Source organism: Poecile atricapillus, chromosome 24 (genome assembly GCF_030490865.1).
Source record: "Poecile atricapillus isolate bPoeAtr1 chromosome 24, bPoeAtr1.hap1, whole genome shotgun sequence".
In the NCBI taxonomy this organism is placed as follows: Eukaryota; Metazoa; Chordata; class Aves; order Passeriformes; family Paridae; genus Poecile; species Poecile atricapillus.
Genome location: NC_081272.1, coordinates 6473842 through 6490191, shown reverse-complemented (window position 1 = coordinate 6490191; position 16350 = coordinate 6473842). Strand labels below are relative to the sequence as shown.

The window sequence follows — 16350 nt, the reverse complement described above, 5'->3', positions numbered from 1 at the left end:
CAGAGGGGACAGGGGACAGCGAGAGGACAGCTGGGGACGCCCCAGTGCAGGGGGATTCGTGAGGAACATCTCCATGAAGGGGCACAGCGAGGAGACACCGCGGTACAGGGGGGACACTGGGGACACCCCGGTGGACACCCCGGTACAGGGGGGACACTGGGGACACCCCGGTGGACAGCCCGGTGTAAGGGGACACTGGGGCCACCCGCTCGCCCCCCGCCCTCCCGCAGCCCCCGGCGGAGGAAGGAGAGCGGAGGCCGAGCTGGAGGATGCACGGATGGTTTTACCGGGGCCGCTCCGCCGCCCCTCCCGGCCGACATCGGCCCGGGCCCGCCGCCGGTTTCGGGCCAGGGCGTCACAAGGCGCGGAGGGGAGGCGGCAGCAGCCGAGGGACGATGTACAGAGAGAACCGAACGCTTGGCACCGGGGGACAGATGGGGGGCCAGCCCGCAGAGCCCACGGCAGCGCAGGGCCGGTGACAAAGGGACACGGGCGGGTCCCCCCGGGAGCCCCCAGGCTGCTCCAGCTCGGGGGTGGCTTTGGGGCTCCCTGTGCCACTGTCCAGACTCATCCCCTTCCCCCGGGAGCTGCCTCCGATGCTCCCTGGAGGTTCTGGCACGGCCAGAGCACAGCCTGGCACGCTGGAGTGTGAGAAAGTGCACAGCTAATGCATAGTTACAAAGCCAACACTGAGAAACATCCCGGGGCCATTAATTAATCTCACTAGAGCAATTAGTGAAGTGGCACTGGTTCAGCCCAGAGGTGCAGCTAAGCTCAGTCTCCAGGCTCAGGTATGGGCAGGAAGGCTGGGGCAGGGTGGGGACAGGGTAATTGCCACCCCCAGGCTCCTCCCAGGACCTGGAGCCCAGGAATGAAAATTCCTTATCAGAAGAAAAAAAAAAAAAAAAAAAAGGGCTTTTCCCTTAATTTGGTCCAACAAAATTGTGCTTCAGAGAGCAGAAAAAGCATCACCAGCCAGGGCTGGCTGCAGGCAGCTACTGAAGATGCTTTGTCTCCTCAACATGCCTGTAGGAATATGTCCTAAACCCCTTTCACTTAACCTTTCCTTCCCCAAATTACAAAACAAGGCTCACTCTGTATCCAGGCATTGGCACAGAGCAGGAGCAACTGCTCAGGGTGGCTTCAGATAAGGGATAATGGCTTCATGTCTGAACAATCTCTTTGGGAAAAAAATTCCTGAAAATATCTCTTTGTACTTCTGGCTTTTAGAGCTGCCCGGTTCTCACCCAGGTGATGCTCTCAGGGCAGCTCCCAGAGGGAACCCTGTGGTTCCTCACCCAGCACGACCTGGAAGCTCAAAGCAAACAGGGACAGGGCTCCAGCTCCAAGGGGACACCAGGAGAAGCTCCCAGAGCTGCTGGGGAGGGAGCCCTGGGAGGGATGGATGGGTGGGACACTGGGAGAGCTCCTGGGGGCTCCAACTGATCCTCACCTGAGCCCTCTGAGCTGCACCAAACCTCAACACCCCGGTGCCACCCTCAGCACCTCCCTCAGGGGCACAGACCCTGTTTGAGAGCGGCCAGCAGGGCACACAGGGCTGCCCAGAGCTCATCCTGGGCTCCCAGCCCTGTCACACAGATTGTCACTGCCAGCCAGAGCTGGCACAGGACACCAGGCTGGCCCCAGGGTGGGAGCAGGGTGCTGGCTGTGTCCTCACCACGAGTGTTGGGTCGGAATGGCAGCGCTGCTCCCCGCGCTTGGCGAGTCCCTCAGCAGTTCTGGGGTCACACCAGTTTCACCAGTCTGAACGGGAGCTGCCAGGAAATGAGGGTGGGTGGCACACCCAGGCACGTGCACTGGGAATGGATTCAAGTATTTTTCACTCCTGTAAAAATGTGCCTGAACTGAAAAGGGCAGGTTGTGGAAATTGGTACCACCTGGAACTCAGCCTCACACCAAGATCCAGAGCACAGCCCCGGCCCGGGACTGCCTGCAGTTCAACACCAACGTCTGGCATGGAGATGAGGAGGATTTGCTGTAATCAAAATAGATCTCTGAAGTCTTTGGCCATCTCAGTGGGGCATTCAGGTGCCTGGTTTTAGGGCTGCAGGTATGGTTTTGCTCTCTGCAGCCCTTCCTTCAGGAACTGGAGGTAAGTTGCAGTTGAAGGGTCTTCAAAATTGCTTGAGAAACTGAAGATGCTGCTTTCAACATCTTCAGGCTTCATAGAAGTAATGTCCAGGAAATAGTTGGCATTGATATGGTGAATCTGGCAAAGAAAACAGATGAGAGGAGACTTTTAAGGGCCAGAACAATCCCCCATCCTCTGCCATGGCCTGCAGCCAATACATTTGTTTCAGATTTCTGGATAAAGGGACAAAGGCTCAAGGGAGCCCTGCAGAGAACACATTCCCTGGGGAAGAGCCCAGCCCTACCACCGTGCCGTTGGGGAGGCAGATGATCATCTCCACAGGGAAGTTGTATTTCTCCAGGTGCAGCTCGGCCAGTTTGCTGTAGAACTCATTCTCTCTGTTGCTCTGCAGGGAGATACCAAAACCACACATTTGCACAGCCCAGAAGTGGCAGAATGGCACAGGGAGAACACACAGAGCACAGGAGAGAGGGAGGGAGGGACCAGAGAGCTGCTTTGCAGTGTAGTGGTAACTGGTACCATTCTCACAGGCTGCTTTCCCATTCCCTTTCAGCCTCCCTCTCTCATTTCAGCTGCAGATTTTCTCCCCAGACAGTAAAATCATCCCATCACAGACACATCAACAGTCTGATCCCAGCCTTTCCCAGAGTTTCCAGCTCTGTGACTGATCCCAGCTGACAGCACAGCCTCAGAAGTGGGGAAAGGCTGCATCAGGAGCCTCAGGGTTCAGACAGTTATTTGGTTATTTGTTTGTCCCCTGGGCTGCAGGGGAGTCAGTTGGTTGATGGCACCAGAGGCCTTGGGCAGGGCTGTCTCACAGAGAAGCATCTGGTTTAGCTTTAAACCTGGCAGGAGGACAGAGCCAAGGGGGTCACTGTGCCGCTCCTCAGCCTGCCTCCATCTGCCGTCTGCCTGCGGTGGCCAAGGACAGGGAGGGCTTCAAACAAAAATCCCCCCTGGATCAGGTGGGAGCTCCCCTGGCACCCCCAGCAGAGTGTGAGCCTCACCTGCAGCTCCTCCAGCTCCTTCACCAGGGACCAGCTGCTGATGAAGCTCTCGTTGAGCAGGGCGAGGATGGGCGAACTTTCCAGGACGGTCTCCCGGAGAGTTCGCCCCGAACCTGGCACAGGAAGAGGCACAGGAGGCTTTGCTGAGGTCACTGTCACCATGCTGGATGCCACCTGCTGAGTGGCAGCTGACTGGCTCCCCCCAGCCCTCCCCACTGTCTGTTTGCTCCGTTGTTGGCAGTTTTTCCATGGCTTTTGTTCCCTACAGGTGCTGCTGGCAGGGAGGGCTCGGCAGAGCAGAGCCCAAGCCAGGCCCAGGAGGCCCAGGAGAAGTCAGCCATGGAAGCCACCCCGAGTGCCCCTTGCTGTTCATGCTGAGCACAGCCCAGTGCTGAGGGGTTTTCAGGGCAGACTGGACTGAAGAGACCCTTCCCCTCCTGCCCAGGGTGGCACAGAAGCTCTCAGCCACTGAGGGGGAAAAGCTGCACATTGGGACAGCCCCAAGGCCAGGCTCTGGCCTCTCCTGTGCAGGTGCCAGGGTCAAGGCAGAGAGAGCAGTGCCCCTTTGCCCTGCCAGTGCTGCTTCTCCTCCAGCAGGAAAGAGGAAGGGGAAAGACCAGACCTCGACAAAAGCACCTGACTCACAACTTGTCTCAGACAGAGCTGGTGCTGCCACTGGGCAGCTGAGCTGACACCAGTAATTAATTAATTCCCCACTCCCAGCCTGTGCCTGTTCAGCACCTCCAGAGCCAAAACAAGTGACACAACATTTACTGCTGGCTCCTGAGCCCCAGCTCTCCTCACACCATCCCTCCAGCCATGCTGGGGATGTCCTCACCTCAGCAGGACTGGTCATCCAGGGCACCCCAGAGCAGGATGGAGTGCACCAGCTTCTTCTCTGCTTGTGCTCTCTCAAAGGCTTCTGTGAAGGGCAGGTAGGAGATCTGGGGGCAGAGGGACAGCGTGAGGAACAGGCACAGAACAGCCCAGCTCCAACAGGAGCGGCTCTGAAGGAACCAGACCCAGGGGTGACACACACAGAGCTCCATCTGCAGCAGGACCTGCAGATTTAAATGTGACAGCTGTGCTGTGGTCCCTCTGTCCCTGGCACCTGCAGAGCCCTGATCTTACACACTGCAGAGAACATCTGCACCAGGGTGGCCAGGCTGTCTGCAAGCCCCCCTCAGCTGCTGGGAAATCTGGCCTTGAGCTATTTATTACCAAATCTCCTGAAACAGCCTGAGAACTGGCTGTGAGGGAGCCTGCTCCAATCACTCAAATGAAAGGAACTGGTATTAACATCTTGGCAGCCTGAAGGGACGTTTGTAAGCTCAGGCACAAGGAGGCAGCCACCAAAACGTGTCCCTTCAGCCAAGGAAGCAGTGACAGGCAGTAGCCATCTGCTCCACAGGCTGCTGGCATGTTAAATAGTTTGGGTCACCCAGAGCTATAAATCTGTGTCTGGCTGAAGGCTGCAGAGGCACAGGCAGACCTTGTGTTCTCTGCTGATAACAAAAGCTTGGTCCAGAGGCACCTGGGTGCTGCAGAAGTGATGCCAGAGGAAAAAGCTGTCTGTTAGCAGCACAATTACCTGCCTGCTCCAAAATCAGCAGCAGCCACTGATAAGAGGCAGGAAGGATGAGCCTACACTCACAGTGCAATCCTGGGGACACCTGACATGGAGCTTTGCTGCTGCCTGTGCTGCTGTGTGACCCCAAACACCTTGGGACAGCCTCCCAGTGCCCTGGATGCTGCTCAGGCTGTGGCCTCGGGGCTCTGCAGGCCCTCCAGGTCACTGGATGGCACAATCTGCCCCAAATCAAGGTGCCAAGGAGAGCCCAGCCCCTTCCTCACCTTCTTAAATGGATACATGGCCACTTCCAGCCTGTGGGCTGCCTCCTGCCAGGGGATCTCCTGCTGCCAGGTGATCTCCTCAAACACAAACTGGATGGGCTCCCCTGAGGGGTCCCTGCTGTCCAGGACGTTCCCGTTCTCGTCGTGGATCACGGTGGGGATCGAAGGCCCTGTGGATTCCAGCTCCATCTGCAGGGAACAGGCTGGGTTGGACCCTGCACACAGCCCTCTCTTGGGCTCCAGGACAGATCCCAAATCTCCTAATGAAGGTACAGCTTGATCTCCCATCTCCTGGAGCTGCATTTTACCAGGAAATGAACTTCATTTCCCTCGCTGTGGCTGTGCTCACTAGATTGGAAATGCAGAGACTCCATTCTCCCACCTTCCCAGTGGAGGTTACTGACTGTGGGACACCAGATCCTCTCAATCATTAGGATCTGCTGGGCTAACTGGAAGCTCTTGCCTCTGGGAAGCCACAAGAGGGAGCAGCAGGAAAAGCTGCCCAGGAGCTTCCCTGTGTGTTCTGGTACAGCTGAAATGATTCTGCTAAATCTGCCTTCCTGACTTCTGCCAATTAAAAATAAACATGACTCCAGTTTAGGAGAAAACAGGCCTGTTGAATTCAGGCATTCAGAATTCTGACTTGTGTTTCCTGTCCCACGAGCTGGGATTGCCACAGAACATGGGAATAACCTCCTGCAGTTTCTAAATCCAGACCCACTGTTGTTCATACCCTGCTCTGGGCTCAGGGCCTGGGTTCAGCTCCTCATCTTCCCTCCTGCCTGTCAGGCAATGTTTTAAAAAAGGAAAGAGGAAAAAGGATTCAACCCACACTGAGGGGAAAAAGGGAAGTATCACAAGAACTGGGAACAGCCACACAGCTGCAGAGGGCACACACAGCTAAATTGTACTGAAATGATTGAGAGAAGCTCTAAGGAATGGGGTCACAGAGGCTCCACAGCTCAGGGCTGTGGCAGCACAAAGCCCTGAGGAGAAGCTGGGCTCGTGTGGAGCTCCAGGAGAGGACACAGACCTGGGGCAGGTATCCAATGTCCACTTCCATGTTGCTGCTCTCGCTGGCCCCGTACAGCCACTCCATGTCCACGTTCAGGGACCTGCATGGGGAACCCAAGAGTCACCCAGGGCTAAAGCTGTGCTTGGGGAACCCCAAACAAAGGGGAACATCCTCTGCAGGGTCAGCACTGAACACAGAGCCTCTGGAGAGCTCTGTGCTCCCTGCACCAGCCCAGGAGCAGCAGTGCCCAGGCACCCTCCCAGCACTCTGGGAAAACGCACTCAACACCTCTGAGCTCTGTCAAATGACAGGGATGTCACTGCTCCCTCTTCCTTCCCAGCACTTCACTCGCACATTCTGATCCTGCTGAACTTTTAAAAAGTGTTTTTTTGGATGTAAAAGGCTGCTGGCAGTGCCCAAAGTGTCTGCTGGCTGTTAAGAAAAGTGCTGACAGAGCCACTGGGGTTGAGTCGCCAGGGTAACATTGTAATAAATTTCCACTCCTGTCATGGGCAAAGAGATTTGAAGCTTCTTCCCCCTGAAACATTCCCAGCCCCTTGCCAGAGAGCAGGAACGAGCTGCTGCAAAGCTCTGCACACAAAACCTTAACCTGTGAGACTCCAAGCAAAAAATCTCCTGGAGGAGGAGCATCAGGCCTTGCTGAACTTCACAGGGACTGCCAGTCCTGCCACACCCTGCCCATCCCTCCCCATCCTCCCAGTTCCAGGGGACAGTCACTGGGGAGGGAATCAGGCCCTGGATGGGTCAGGGATGCTCAGTGATGGAGAAATGCATTTACAAGCAACTGCAGAGCTCAAATCACTCAGATTTTCCAAGAAATGAGAGGGAAGCGGCTGTACCTGTTGTTAGGAACAAAGAGCCTGAAGTCCCTGACGTGGGAAGAGTCCTTGGACAGGACAATGTAACCTGTGAACTGCCCTGGGGAAAACCAGAAGGGGAAGTTTGGTGGCTCATTCAGCTGGAATTCAGCGTGGATCCTGAAAGGAGAGAGGAGCCATCAGCTGGGATCAGGAAAAGCTGTCTCCAGGCACCTGAAATTCTGAATCTAAACTGGGCAAGTGAGGTGGAGCTTAAAAATCTTTTCATGTCACACAATGAAGAGGGTGAAAGACTGGAACAGATACCCTGGGTCAGGAGCATCTCCAGTATCTACTCCTTCTGGAATTGGGCACTAAACACTTTATCATTCCTTGAAACACAGGGACAGAACAAAACCCCTTTAGCCCCCACTCCAGCCTGACCTGACACATAAAAGCTGCGTGTAACATTCCCAGTAAAACAATTCTGTGGACTGTCCCCCTTGGAAAGACACTCCACCCCCTGAATAACCTAAATCTAACAAAATTCTTGCTAGCCAGATTCTCCCCTGTGAAGCAGGGTGATGTCCTGTGTGAGGACACAGTGCCACTGGCAGCACAGGTGACCTCTGGCTTGAACCACCCTCCCCTCTGTGCCAGCCACACCAGTCCTGGTGTCCCTTGGGAACACCCTGCACGGTGCCACCACTCCTGTGCCCTCTGCCAGGGGCTCCCAGCAGCCTCCTGCCCTGCCCTGGCACGGGGGACAGGCTCAGGGTGTCCCCCAGGGGTGTCCCCCAGCCCCTGGAGCTCACCGGAATGCTATGGTGTAGTAGAAGCTGCTGCTGGCCTGGATGCAGGCCACGGCCCCCTGCGGGGCAAAGCGCGTCTTGACGAAGGGCCGTGGGTGGAACATGCTCAGCAGCCTGTGGATCAGCACCTGGAGAAGGAATTGGAGGAGCAAGAATGAGAACTGCTCCTCCACACAGCTCCAAAGTAAACCCCCCAACCTGAGCAGGAGGGTGAGAGAATGGCTGTGATTTATCACCCAGCTCAGAGACCGACCTAATCACACGCTGAGGAGACAAAGCAAGGCACTGCTGTCACAAATAAATCCATCTTCCACACTTCCTGTGCTACACCCGTGCTCTGCAGCTCTCCACCAGCCCAGGCAGAACAGCAAACTGATGTGCAAGGCTGCCTCCACCAGTGCTTCAGCCTTGGAAGGGGTGGGAGTGCAATCACTGATCCCACCAGGCTCAGTTACTCCAGCCCCCAGGGGAGGGGATGCACAGCCAGGCTTTACCTGCTGAGCACACACAGAGTCCCACTCGTCACCTGAAGGCTCAGGTGGCCACTGCTCCACCAGGAATGACCACACAGGTATTTTCTGAATAGCCCTCTCTGGGAAAAAAGCTATCCTCAAACCCCACACAACTAACAAACAAGATGAAGTTGCTCCAGTCAGCCTCATCTGGCTGTGACAGACATGCAGTTTTTGCCTGCTCTCAGCTTTACCTCCACTTTAAGTGCTCCTGGCTACACACTACAGAATTCCTGCTTCCTTAGAAAATCCAGGGATGCACACATAAAATCTGAGCTTCATATCTCACCTCTTTGCCCTTGGGAGGTGGAGGGTAAAACCTGTTGTTGGAGAGGTAGCCAGTGAAGATGTTCAGTTCACTGGGAATTATCCACCACGGATCCCCAAGATCCAGATTGTTCTTTGGAGGGAGAAAGGCTTTAAACTGCCTGGCAAGCAGGACACTCATAGGGACTGCTGGGGCTGTCCAGTTCCTCAGCCCAGACAGAGCCACGTGGGAAATCTGTGAACAGAAGATGCTGTCAGAGCCCAGAGCGGAGTCTCCCAATGTGCAGTGATGTCATGGATGCAGGGAGGCTTTGGAAAAGGGGGAAAAAAATACACATCACATCCCAAATTCTTCTTAGCCTGCCAAACAGTTCTGTCAGCCTTCAAGAATGTGAGAAACAGAGGAGAGGGGAACATGGCACGCAACACCACTGCTTCTGCACTCAGCTGAGGCAGAGCCAGCTCTAATTCCTGCTCCCAGCTTCCCAGGAAGGGAGTTCTGAGCAGGGCAGGCACTGCTGAGTGCGCTGAAACCCTGAAATGCTGAGGGAGGCAGTGAGGTCCCTGTCACAGCAAATCCCACGGGATTCAGCAGGACCATGTCCCCTCCCAATGTATTCCTGGTGCTGTTCCCAGCCCATCAGACGTGTTTATCCCAGAATTTGTGGCCTGCAGGACACCTACTCCCAAGAAACCATCCTTGCTCTTCGTCATTGTTTCCATGACCAAGGGCTGGAATTTGGCCACGATGGACAAAGTCTCCCCATCTGGATCTGGCGTCTCCTCCTCTTCGGATTCTGAGACTGGAGCAACCCCTAGACAAAAGGACAAAAGGAATTCAAGCAGCTGCTTCCCCTCCCTCCCCTTTCAAGCAATTGTGATTACACATTTATCCTGGCAAATCCAGGAGCACTGGGAGTTTCCCAGCTGTCCCCACACAGCAGAACTCAGACCCATCCCCAGACGAGCTCTGGCTGCATGAACTAAAGAGGAATGAACGGATTTAAAGTGGGAGAGGGTGGGTTTAGGTTGGATATTGGGAAGGAATTGTTTCTTGTGAGGGTGGGCAGGCCCTGGCACAGCAGCTGTGGCTGCCCCTGGATCCCTGGCAGTGCCCAAGGCCAGGTTGGATGGAGCTTGGAGCAGCCTGGGACAGTGGGAGGTGTCTCTGCCCATGGCACTGGATGGGCTTTAAGGTCCCTCCCAACCCAAACCACTCCATGATTTCCCTGCTTCCCTGACTGCAAAGCCCAGGCAGACTCCCAGCCCCTCAGAGCAATCCCAGCACGTGCTGGAGCCAGTCCAGGAGAGCACAAGCCAACCCTGTGTGTGTCCCCACTGTCCATTGTCATCCCCACACTTCTCCCTGCCTGGCACCAGCAGAGCCACTTGCTCTGTGCTGATCCAGTCTCCAGAGATGATCTCCCACAGCTGCCATCCAGGAGAGCTGCTCCAGCTGAATGGAACACTGTGACTCACTGATGCTTTTGGCCTGGCCTGGCCTGAGCTGGATTTGTTGCATTCACCCATCCCAAATCCCCTTTAAGCTCCAGACAAAGTAACTTATGTACTTTGCTAGTCCCTCAATGGGATCCTCCACCTTGTAAAAACTCCACTTTGTCAAAGTGGTGTCTGGTGCTTAAGCCTTTTCAACAACATGGAAAGCTTCACAGCCTCTCTTCATGTAAATAAGACCCAAAGCAGCAGCAGAAAACAATAAAGTGAATGAAATATTCAGTGAATTCAAGCTGTGGAGTTTGTGATGTTTGGCTGTGTGCAGGGAGGGTTCTGGAAGGCAGACAGGAACCTACCTGTGAGCTTCTCAGCGATGGGTTTGAACTCCTCTGGGCTCAGGTACAGGTCCTTGTTTGTGTCCAGGGAGGAGAAGAGGAACAGCCCCTCATTCCCCAAGGACTTCAGAGCCAGCTCCTGGTTTGGAAAGAAGAGGCAAGTGAGATTTCATTGGAACCTCCTGCAGAAGTCTGGCTGCTCTGGAGTTAATTCCCATTCTCTCCAGAATATCCAGGGGAAAGATTTACGCCCCTTGGCAGGATTTGGTGCTATCTGCAATAGGGATCCCTGTCCAGGAACTGCTGGCACGAGGCTACTGGACCTACATCTGCCTGAATAATTCCAACTGAACCATCTGCTCACGTTCAGTGTCTTTTGTCAGAGAAATTCCCCACTTTTTCCAGCTTGTTAGTCCTAAACCTGCAGATATTGGGAGCACCTGGAGGTGGTGATTGCTGGGATAAACTGATGTGCAGTGAAACAAAGGCAGTCAAATATGTGAGGAGCACACTCCAAGAGCACAAAGAGAGGGAGCAGAGCCCTTGGAATTAGAAACTTCCATTCCTGGTGGGATCCACACTGGCATTACTGCCCTGCTCTGGTCAGTGCCCCTCCAAATCTCCAGCCTCAGGACTGCATGGAATATTTTGGCTCCCTGCTCCCTCAGCCATCCCTCAGGGAGTCACAGAACCCACGGTCCTCTCCCGAAATTTCCACAGGATCCCAGCTTCTCTGTGCCTCAGTTCCTCCCTCTGCAAAGCCCCCACAGGGCTCACCAAGGGGATGTCTCCCCTGGAGCAGCCCCAGAAGGGCTCTGGATGCTTCCACATTTCCACTCCGCAGCCTGAAGGGAAAGGGACAGCTTGGAGGCAGAGCAAGAGCTCCAGGGTGGAGTGAGAGGAGGCGAGACAAAGCCCTCAGTGCCAGCCAGCCCTTGGCACATCCCCCAGGATCCACCAGCTTGCCCTGCCACCCCCGGAGCTGGGAGCACAAACACTCTGCATTCTGCTGCTCTCCACTGCCTGCAGCACCACCAGCACCATCCCCAGAGCTCCTGAACCAGTTTATTTTCCATCTGCTGCCTGCCAGCCTGAAGCAGCACTAATGCAGCCTGGAAGGCTTTGCTCCCATCAATTGCAGCTACAAAAGCACTTAAGAGCCTTCCAGGGCAGTTCCAGGGCTGTGACAGAATGAAACAGAGACCCTGGAACTGAGAACGGAGATCTGGATGAGGACATGGCCAAGGACATGAAAAAAATGAAGGGAGATGGTTATTTGTGCAGAGGGACAATCCACTGTCCACAGTTAACCTGCTGTTATTCCCTGAATGAATGGGGATGAGCATCCCTGGCTCTGCAAACAGGTAACAGCTCTGCTGAGCACTGCCTGCAGGTGCTGCCACATCTGCCAGGGTCACACAGGCCTCGTGCCAGGCTCAGGACCTCTCCCAGCTCCAGAGCTCACCTGTGCTGGGCACAGGGGCCATCAACTGCTGTCACTGCTGGTCTGGGAGCCAGCTCAGGGCCCTGGCAGGGAGCAGGAGGCTCTGGATGTGTGCCCAGCTCTGAAGGGATGCTCCATTGCCTCTGCTCTCCTCAGCACAGCACAGCTCCTCTGCTGATGGATCTTGTAGAGCCTCTCCTCATTTTGCACTTCACAGGCACAGCTCCCCTCCCCGAGGGATGGGGCTGGAATTTGCATTGCTGGAATGTGTGGAACAGTTATTTTTTTTTCCCTCTCTGAGTGGGGCTGGAGGCAGGAGGAGAGCCAGCTGTGCCCCACAGGGACACGGGAACACCTCTGGCTGACACAGCAGGACACGAGGTGGGATCACAGGGGCTGTACATGAGCACCCCAAAGGCAGTGTCCAGACACAGCCACAGCCTGACCTGCACCACCCACCAGGGGACCCAGGAAAACCCACCCTGCTGGAGATAAAACCCCAGCCACAGAGGAACAAAAGATCCCACGGAGAACACTCCAGTCCTGCTGCATTTGGACACCAGGGATGACAAAAACGATGTTTAAAAGCAGAGAGAGATGTCAGGGCTTGGCCTGTTGCTTTCTGGTAACATTCACACTAAAGAAAGCTCCCAGAACTTGTTTTTTTCCTTTCTCGTTTTAATCAGGAATTATAAAGAAGACAACTTGTTTGTGCCAGAGGGGTAGGACCGAGCTGTTCCGGTGTTTTTGTAGAGGAACAGAGCTGTGGTTTCCACAAAGAGCTCTCCTCTCCCACCTGCTTGTGGGTTGTTCAGCTAAATAAACATTTCCATAGAAAGAGACAAGACATATGTTTGAAGCAAGAGGAAGAAAAAAATAAAAACCTTGGGCTGTTCACATTTTGTTCTCCTCTCCAGCAGCACCCAGTGACAACTGTTTGCTCGTCCTCTAGAAAAAACAAACCCTCACCAGACCTGTCAGGCTGGGAGCTTGTCCTCACCTTCCTGTCCTTGTTGGAAAAATTCTTCTAATTGACTTGTTTAAACCATTTGTCCCTTTTTGCAAGGCAAGAAGAGACAAAGAGAAGAGGTGTCCTTTAAAAAAACACTTCTCTCTGTACTAGAGGAGTATCAAGAAGGAGAAATCTGCTCTTTTCCCAGAGCCTCCTCAGGTGTTCCGGGCTGAAGCACAGAGCCAGGGGTGTGATCTCCCACAAAGGAGATTTCCAAAGCTCCTGCAGCCACTGGAATTACACGGATTGCAATCAAAAACTGTCAATCAGCCTCATTTAAAACAAAAACCCCAAACACAATCCCGAGAAAAACCAGCTCCTGTTCTCCAGCTCACACCCTCCTTTCTTCTGCTGCTTCTCAGTGACCTTTGGAGGCTGTGGCAGGGATGTGAGATTGAGAGCCAAGAGCAGGGCCAGGGGCAGCTGGTCTCAGGTGGTCACTGGTGGTATCTGGTGGTCACCACAGCTCTGTGGCTCTGTGGTGTTTCCAGCCTGGTGGTGGCCACCCCTCTCCCTGTGGCTGCCTCAAGCCCAGTGGCCACCACAGCCCTGCAGAGCCTTAGCCTGGCAGTGGCCACCTCAACTCCAGCAGCCACAATGCCTGTACTCCTCTTAGCCAGCGGTGGCCACCCCAACTGTCCTGGCAGTGGGTGCCTGGTGGCCACCTCAGCCTGGCTGTGGCCACCTCAGACCCATCGATGCCCGGCAGTCACTTCAGCCCGGCTACAGCCCCTTCAGCCCCGGTGCCCACCGGTTCCTGGTGGCTCCCTCAGCCCGGCTGCGGCTCCCTCAGCCCGGCCGCGGCTCCCTCATCCCCGCTACGGCTCCCTCAGCCCCGCTGCGGCTCCCTCAGCCCCGCTGCGGCTCCCTCAGCCCGGCTACGGCTCCCTCAGCCCGGCTACGGCTCCCTCAGCCCCACTGCGGCTCCCTCAGCCCGGCTGCGGCTCCCTCAGCCCGGCCGCGGCTCCCTCATCCCCGCTGCGGCTCCCTCATCCCCGCTGCGGCTCCCTCAGCCCGGCTACAGCTCCCTCAGCCCCGCTGTGGCTCCCTCAGCCCCGCTGTGGCTCCCTCAGCCCCGCTGTGGCTCCCTCATCCCCGCTACGGCTCCCTCAGCCCCGCTACGGCTCCCTCAGCCCCGCTACGGCTCCCTCAGCCCCGCCGCGGCTCCCTCAGCCCGGCTACAGCTCCCTCAGCCCCGCTGCCGCTCCCTCAGCCCCGCTGCGGCTCCCTCAGCCCCGCTGCGGCTCCCTCAGCCCGGCTACGGCTCCCTCAGCCCCGCTGCCGCTCCATCAGCCCGGCTACGGCTCCCTCAGCCCCGCTGCGGCTCCCTCAGCACCGCTGCCCGCCCGCTGCCGCTCCCTCAGCGCGGCGGCCGCCGCCTCCCCTCACGCTGCCCAGGCCGCCATTCCCCCTCCCTCCGCCCGTCCCCGCGGGCCCGTCCCCGCCCCTGCCCGCTGCCCGTGCCCGGTACCTGCCGCCGCGCCGCCTCCGTGTCCCGGTAGTACTTGACGGCCAGCAGCGCGGCGAGCAGGGCCAGGGCCAGCGCCAGGCGCGGAGGGGCCGCCCCGGGGCCCGGCCCCGCCATCGCAGCGGGCCCGCGCCGCGGAGCCGCCATGGCCGCCCGGCCGGGGGAGGCGTCAGGCGGGCGAGGAGGGGCCGCGGCCGCCCCGGGGGACCCGGCCGCCGAAAAAAAATCCTTTCCAGGGTTAAATCACCGCCGCTCCGGCAGGGGAAGGCTCTTTTTAGTGTTAAGTCACCGGCAGGCGGTGTGGGAAAAACGTATTTTAGTGTTAAATGGTCATCGCTCCCTCAGGGAAAAACTCGTTTTGAGCAGGCACCCGATGAATGACCGGCACCCGCTGAGGAAAAAATATGTTTTAGTGTTGAATCCCTGTCGCACGGTTAGGGAAAGCCTCTTTTTTAGTGTTAAATGAGGGGCATTCCTTCAGGAAAAAACACTTTTTTGTTGAAATGTCTCTGCTGAGGGCTCTTGGAGGGATGAACCCTCTCCTCTGGTCTCCAAGGATTTTGTCTTTATCGTCGATGGGAGAGAGGTGTGTGTGTCCATCCCCACACTTCCACTGTGGCATTTCATCCTTAATTAAGCTCTTTCCAGAAAGAACAAAACCCTGAACTTGTCTTGCACTTCCCAAAACCAGCCGTATCCTGCACTTCTACTTGGTAAGAGCTGACCGAAATCGGTATTTCTTTTTAACAAAACAGCTATCAGTGGGTTCACTTGCAGTGATTCCACTGAGGTTGGAGCCCTAGGGATGGGAATTAGGGGATGGGAACGACTTGGCAGCCTTGGGGTGATGGTGCTCAGCCTCCTGTCTCCAGCATCATCCCCGCATTTTGGGTCATTTTTACCACCACGCCACATTTTTGGGTCATTTCCACCCCAAGCTTCTCAACCTCCCCATGTTTTCAGTGTCCTTCGGGTCCCTCCAGATTGTCCCTTAGCCCTGGCTGGGCCAAGACGCACATATTATTCATTTTAATCCCTCCCCATACCTCATCCTTCTGCTCCTCTGTGCTTCCAATCCCGCTGCAATCCCCGATTGCTGGGGGAGATTTCTGCAGCACCGAGTGTTTGATCTCTCCGAGGGTAGCAGAAAGCGTCAGCGTTTAATCCTTTGAAGCTCTGCTGTACCCTAAGCCTGCCTAATCGTTTTTGTTTTAGGTTTAAAGAACTCTCAAGATGGAGATGAGCCAGAGCATGACCAAGCCATTAAGAGAGGAGGATGGAGGATGAGGATGGGACCAAGCAGAGGAGCAGTGGAACCAAGTGGGATTTTCGTGATTTACGTCAGGGTTGTTGAATTGAGGGAAGAAGGGGGAAGTTCCTTCTGCCAGCTGCACCACAGCAGAAAACTTCCCTGAAACTCTGCTCCATAAAGAACCCGATGGTGGCCTGGGCTGTGGGGAGGAAGAGGATTAGCAGAGCGTGGAAATGACGTCTGGGAGCAGGGACAGGTGGGGATGAGCTCAGCACTGGGAGCAGATGTGCTTTAAAACCTGCAGGGCTCATTAGGCTGGGCAGTGAGGGGTGCAGAGCTGCTGGCCTGGAATAACCCAGCTCCAAGCACAGAGTGGAGCAGGGTGGGATGGGTTTGGAACAGGATAAATGTCCTGGTTTGTCTGGGGAATGAGCAGGAGCTGGTGGAGGGGACCTGGCAGAGCTGAGGTGATTCTGTTTGGATGATGAGAGGTGGAAGGGCTCATTTTACACCTGAACCATTTCCAGTGCCATCAGCTGCCACATAAAGATGAGGAACGGGGGAATTATTTGATGGGAAAGAGAATGAAAGACAAAAGGTGAAATAATTCAGGTTGGCTGTTGCTTCTCAAAAGAGAACAAACCCAACAGCTCCTGGCTCTCCACTGCTGGGTCCTGGGATTACAGCACAAGGGAAGAATGTTAAATATCCACACATCTGCTGTGGGGCCCACCCAGGCACCTGGATCAAAGGGAATCCTAAAAATAATAACAGGGAAGATTTCCACCCAGCAGGAAAAACTATCCCAGATTTCCCCTTGGTGAGAAGGGAGAAAGTTGGGCTGAAAATAAGGAAATGGTGAGGGGTTGGTAGGAGCAGGGATGAAAAACTCGGAGAAACAAGAGGAATCCAGGCCTGGTTGGAAGGGGAAAGAAGAAAACCAGAGGTGATAAAGCTTCACAGGCATGGAAATCAGAGAATTCATC

General features: G+C 55.7%; 1 protein-coding gene across 1 annotated transcript; it reads right to left on the bottom strand.

The window, feature by feature from the left end:
- Nucleotides 1-180: 180 nt before the first annotated feature.
- Nucleotides 181-14277, bottom strand: SELENON (selenoprotein N). Its single transcript, XM_058856653.1, has 12 exons — nucleotides 14116-14277; nucleotides 10210-10327; nucleotides 9083-9213; nucleotides 8421-8633; nucleotides 7623-7747; nucleotides 6850-6987; nucleotides 6008-6089; nucleotides 4975-5163; nucleotides 3959-4064; nucleotides 3121-3233; nucleotides 2397-2498; nucleotides 181-2230 (listed from the first exon to the last, which is right to left on the bottom strand). The coding sequence occupies exons 1-12, from the start codon at nucleotides 14257-14259 to the stop codon at nucleotides 2060-2062; spliced, it is 1632 nt and encodes a 543-aa protein (XP_058712636.1). The 5' UTR covers nucleotides 14260-14277; the 3' UTR covers nucleotides 181-2059.
- Between the last annotated feature and the right edge of the window lie 2073 nt (nucleotides 14278-16350).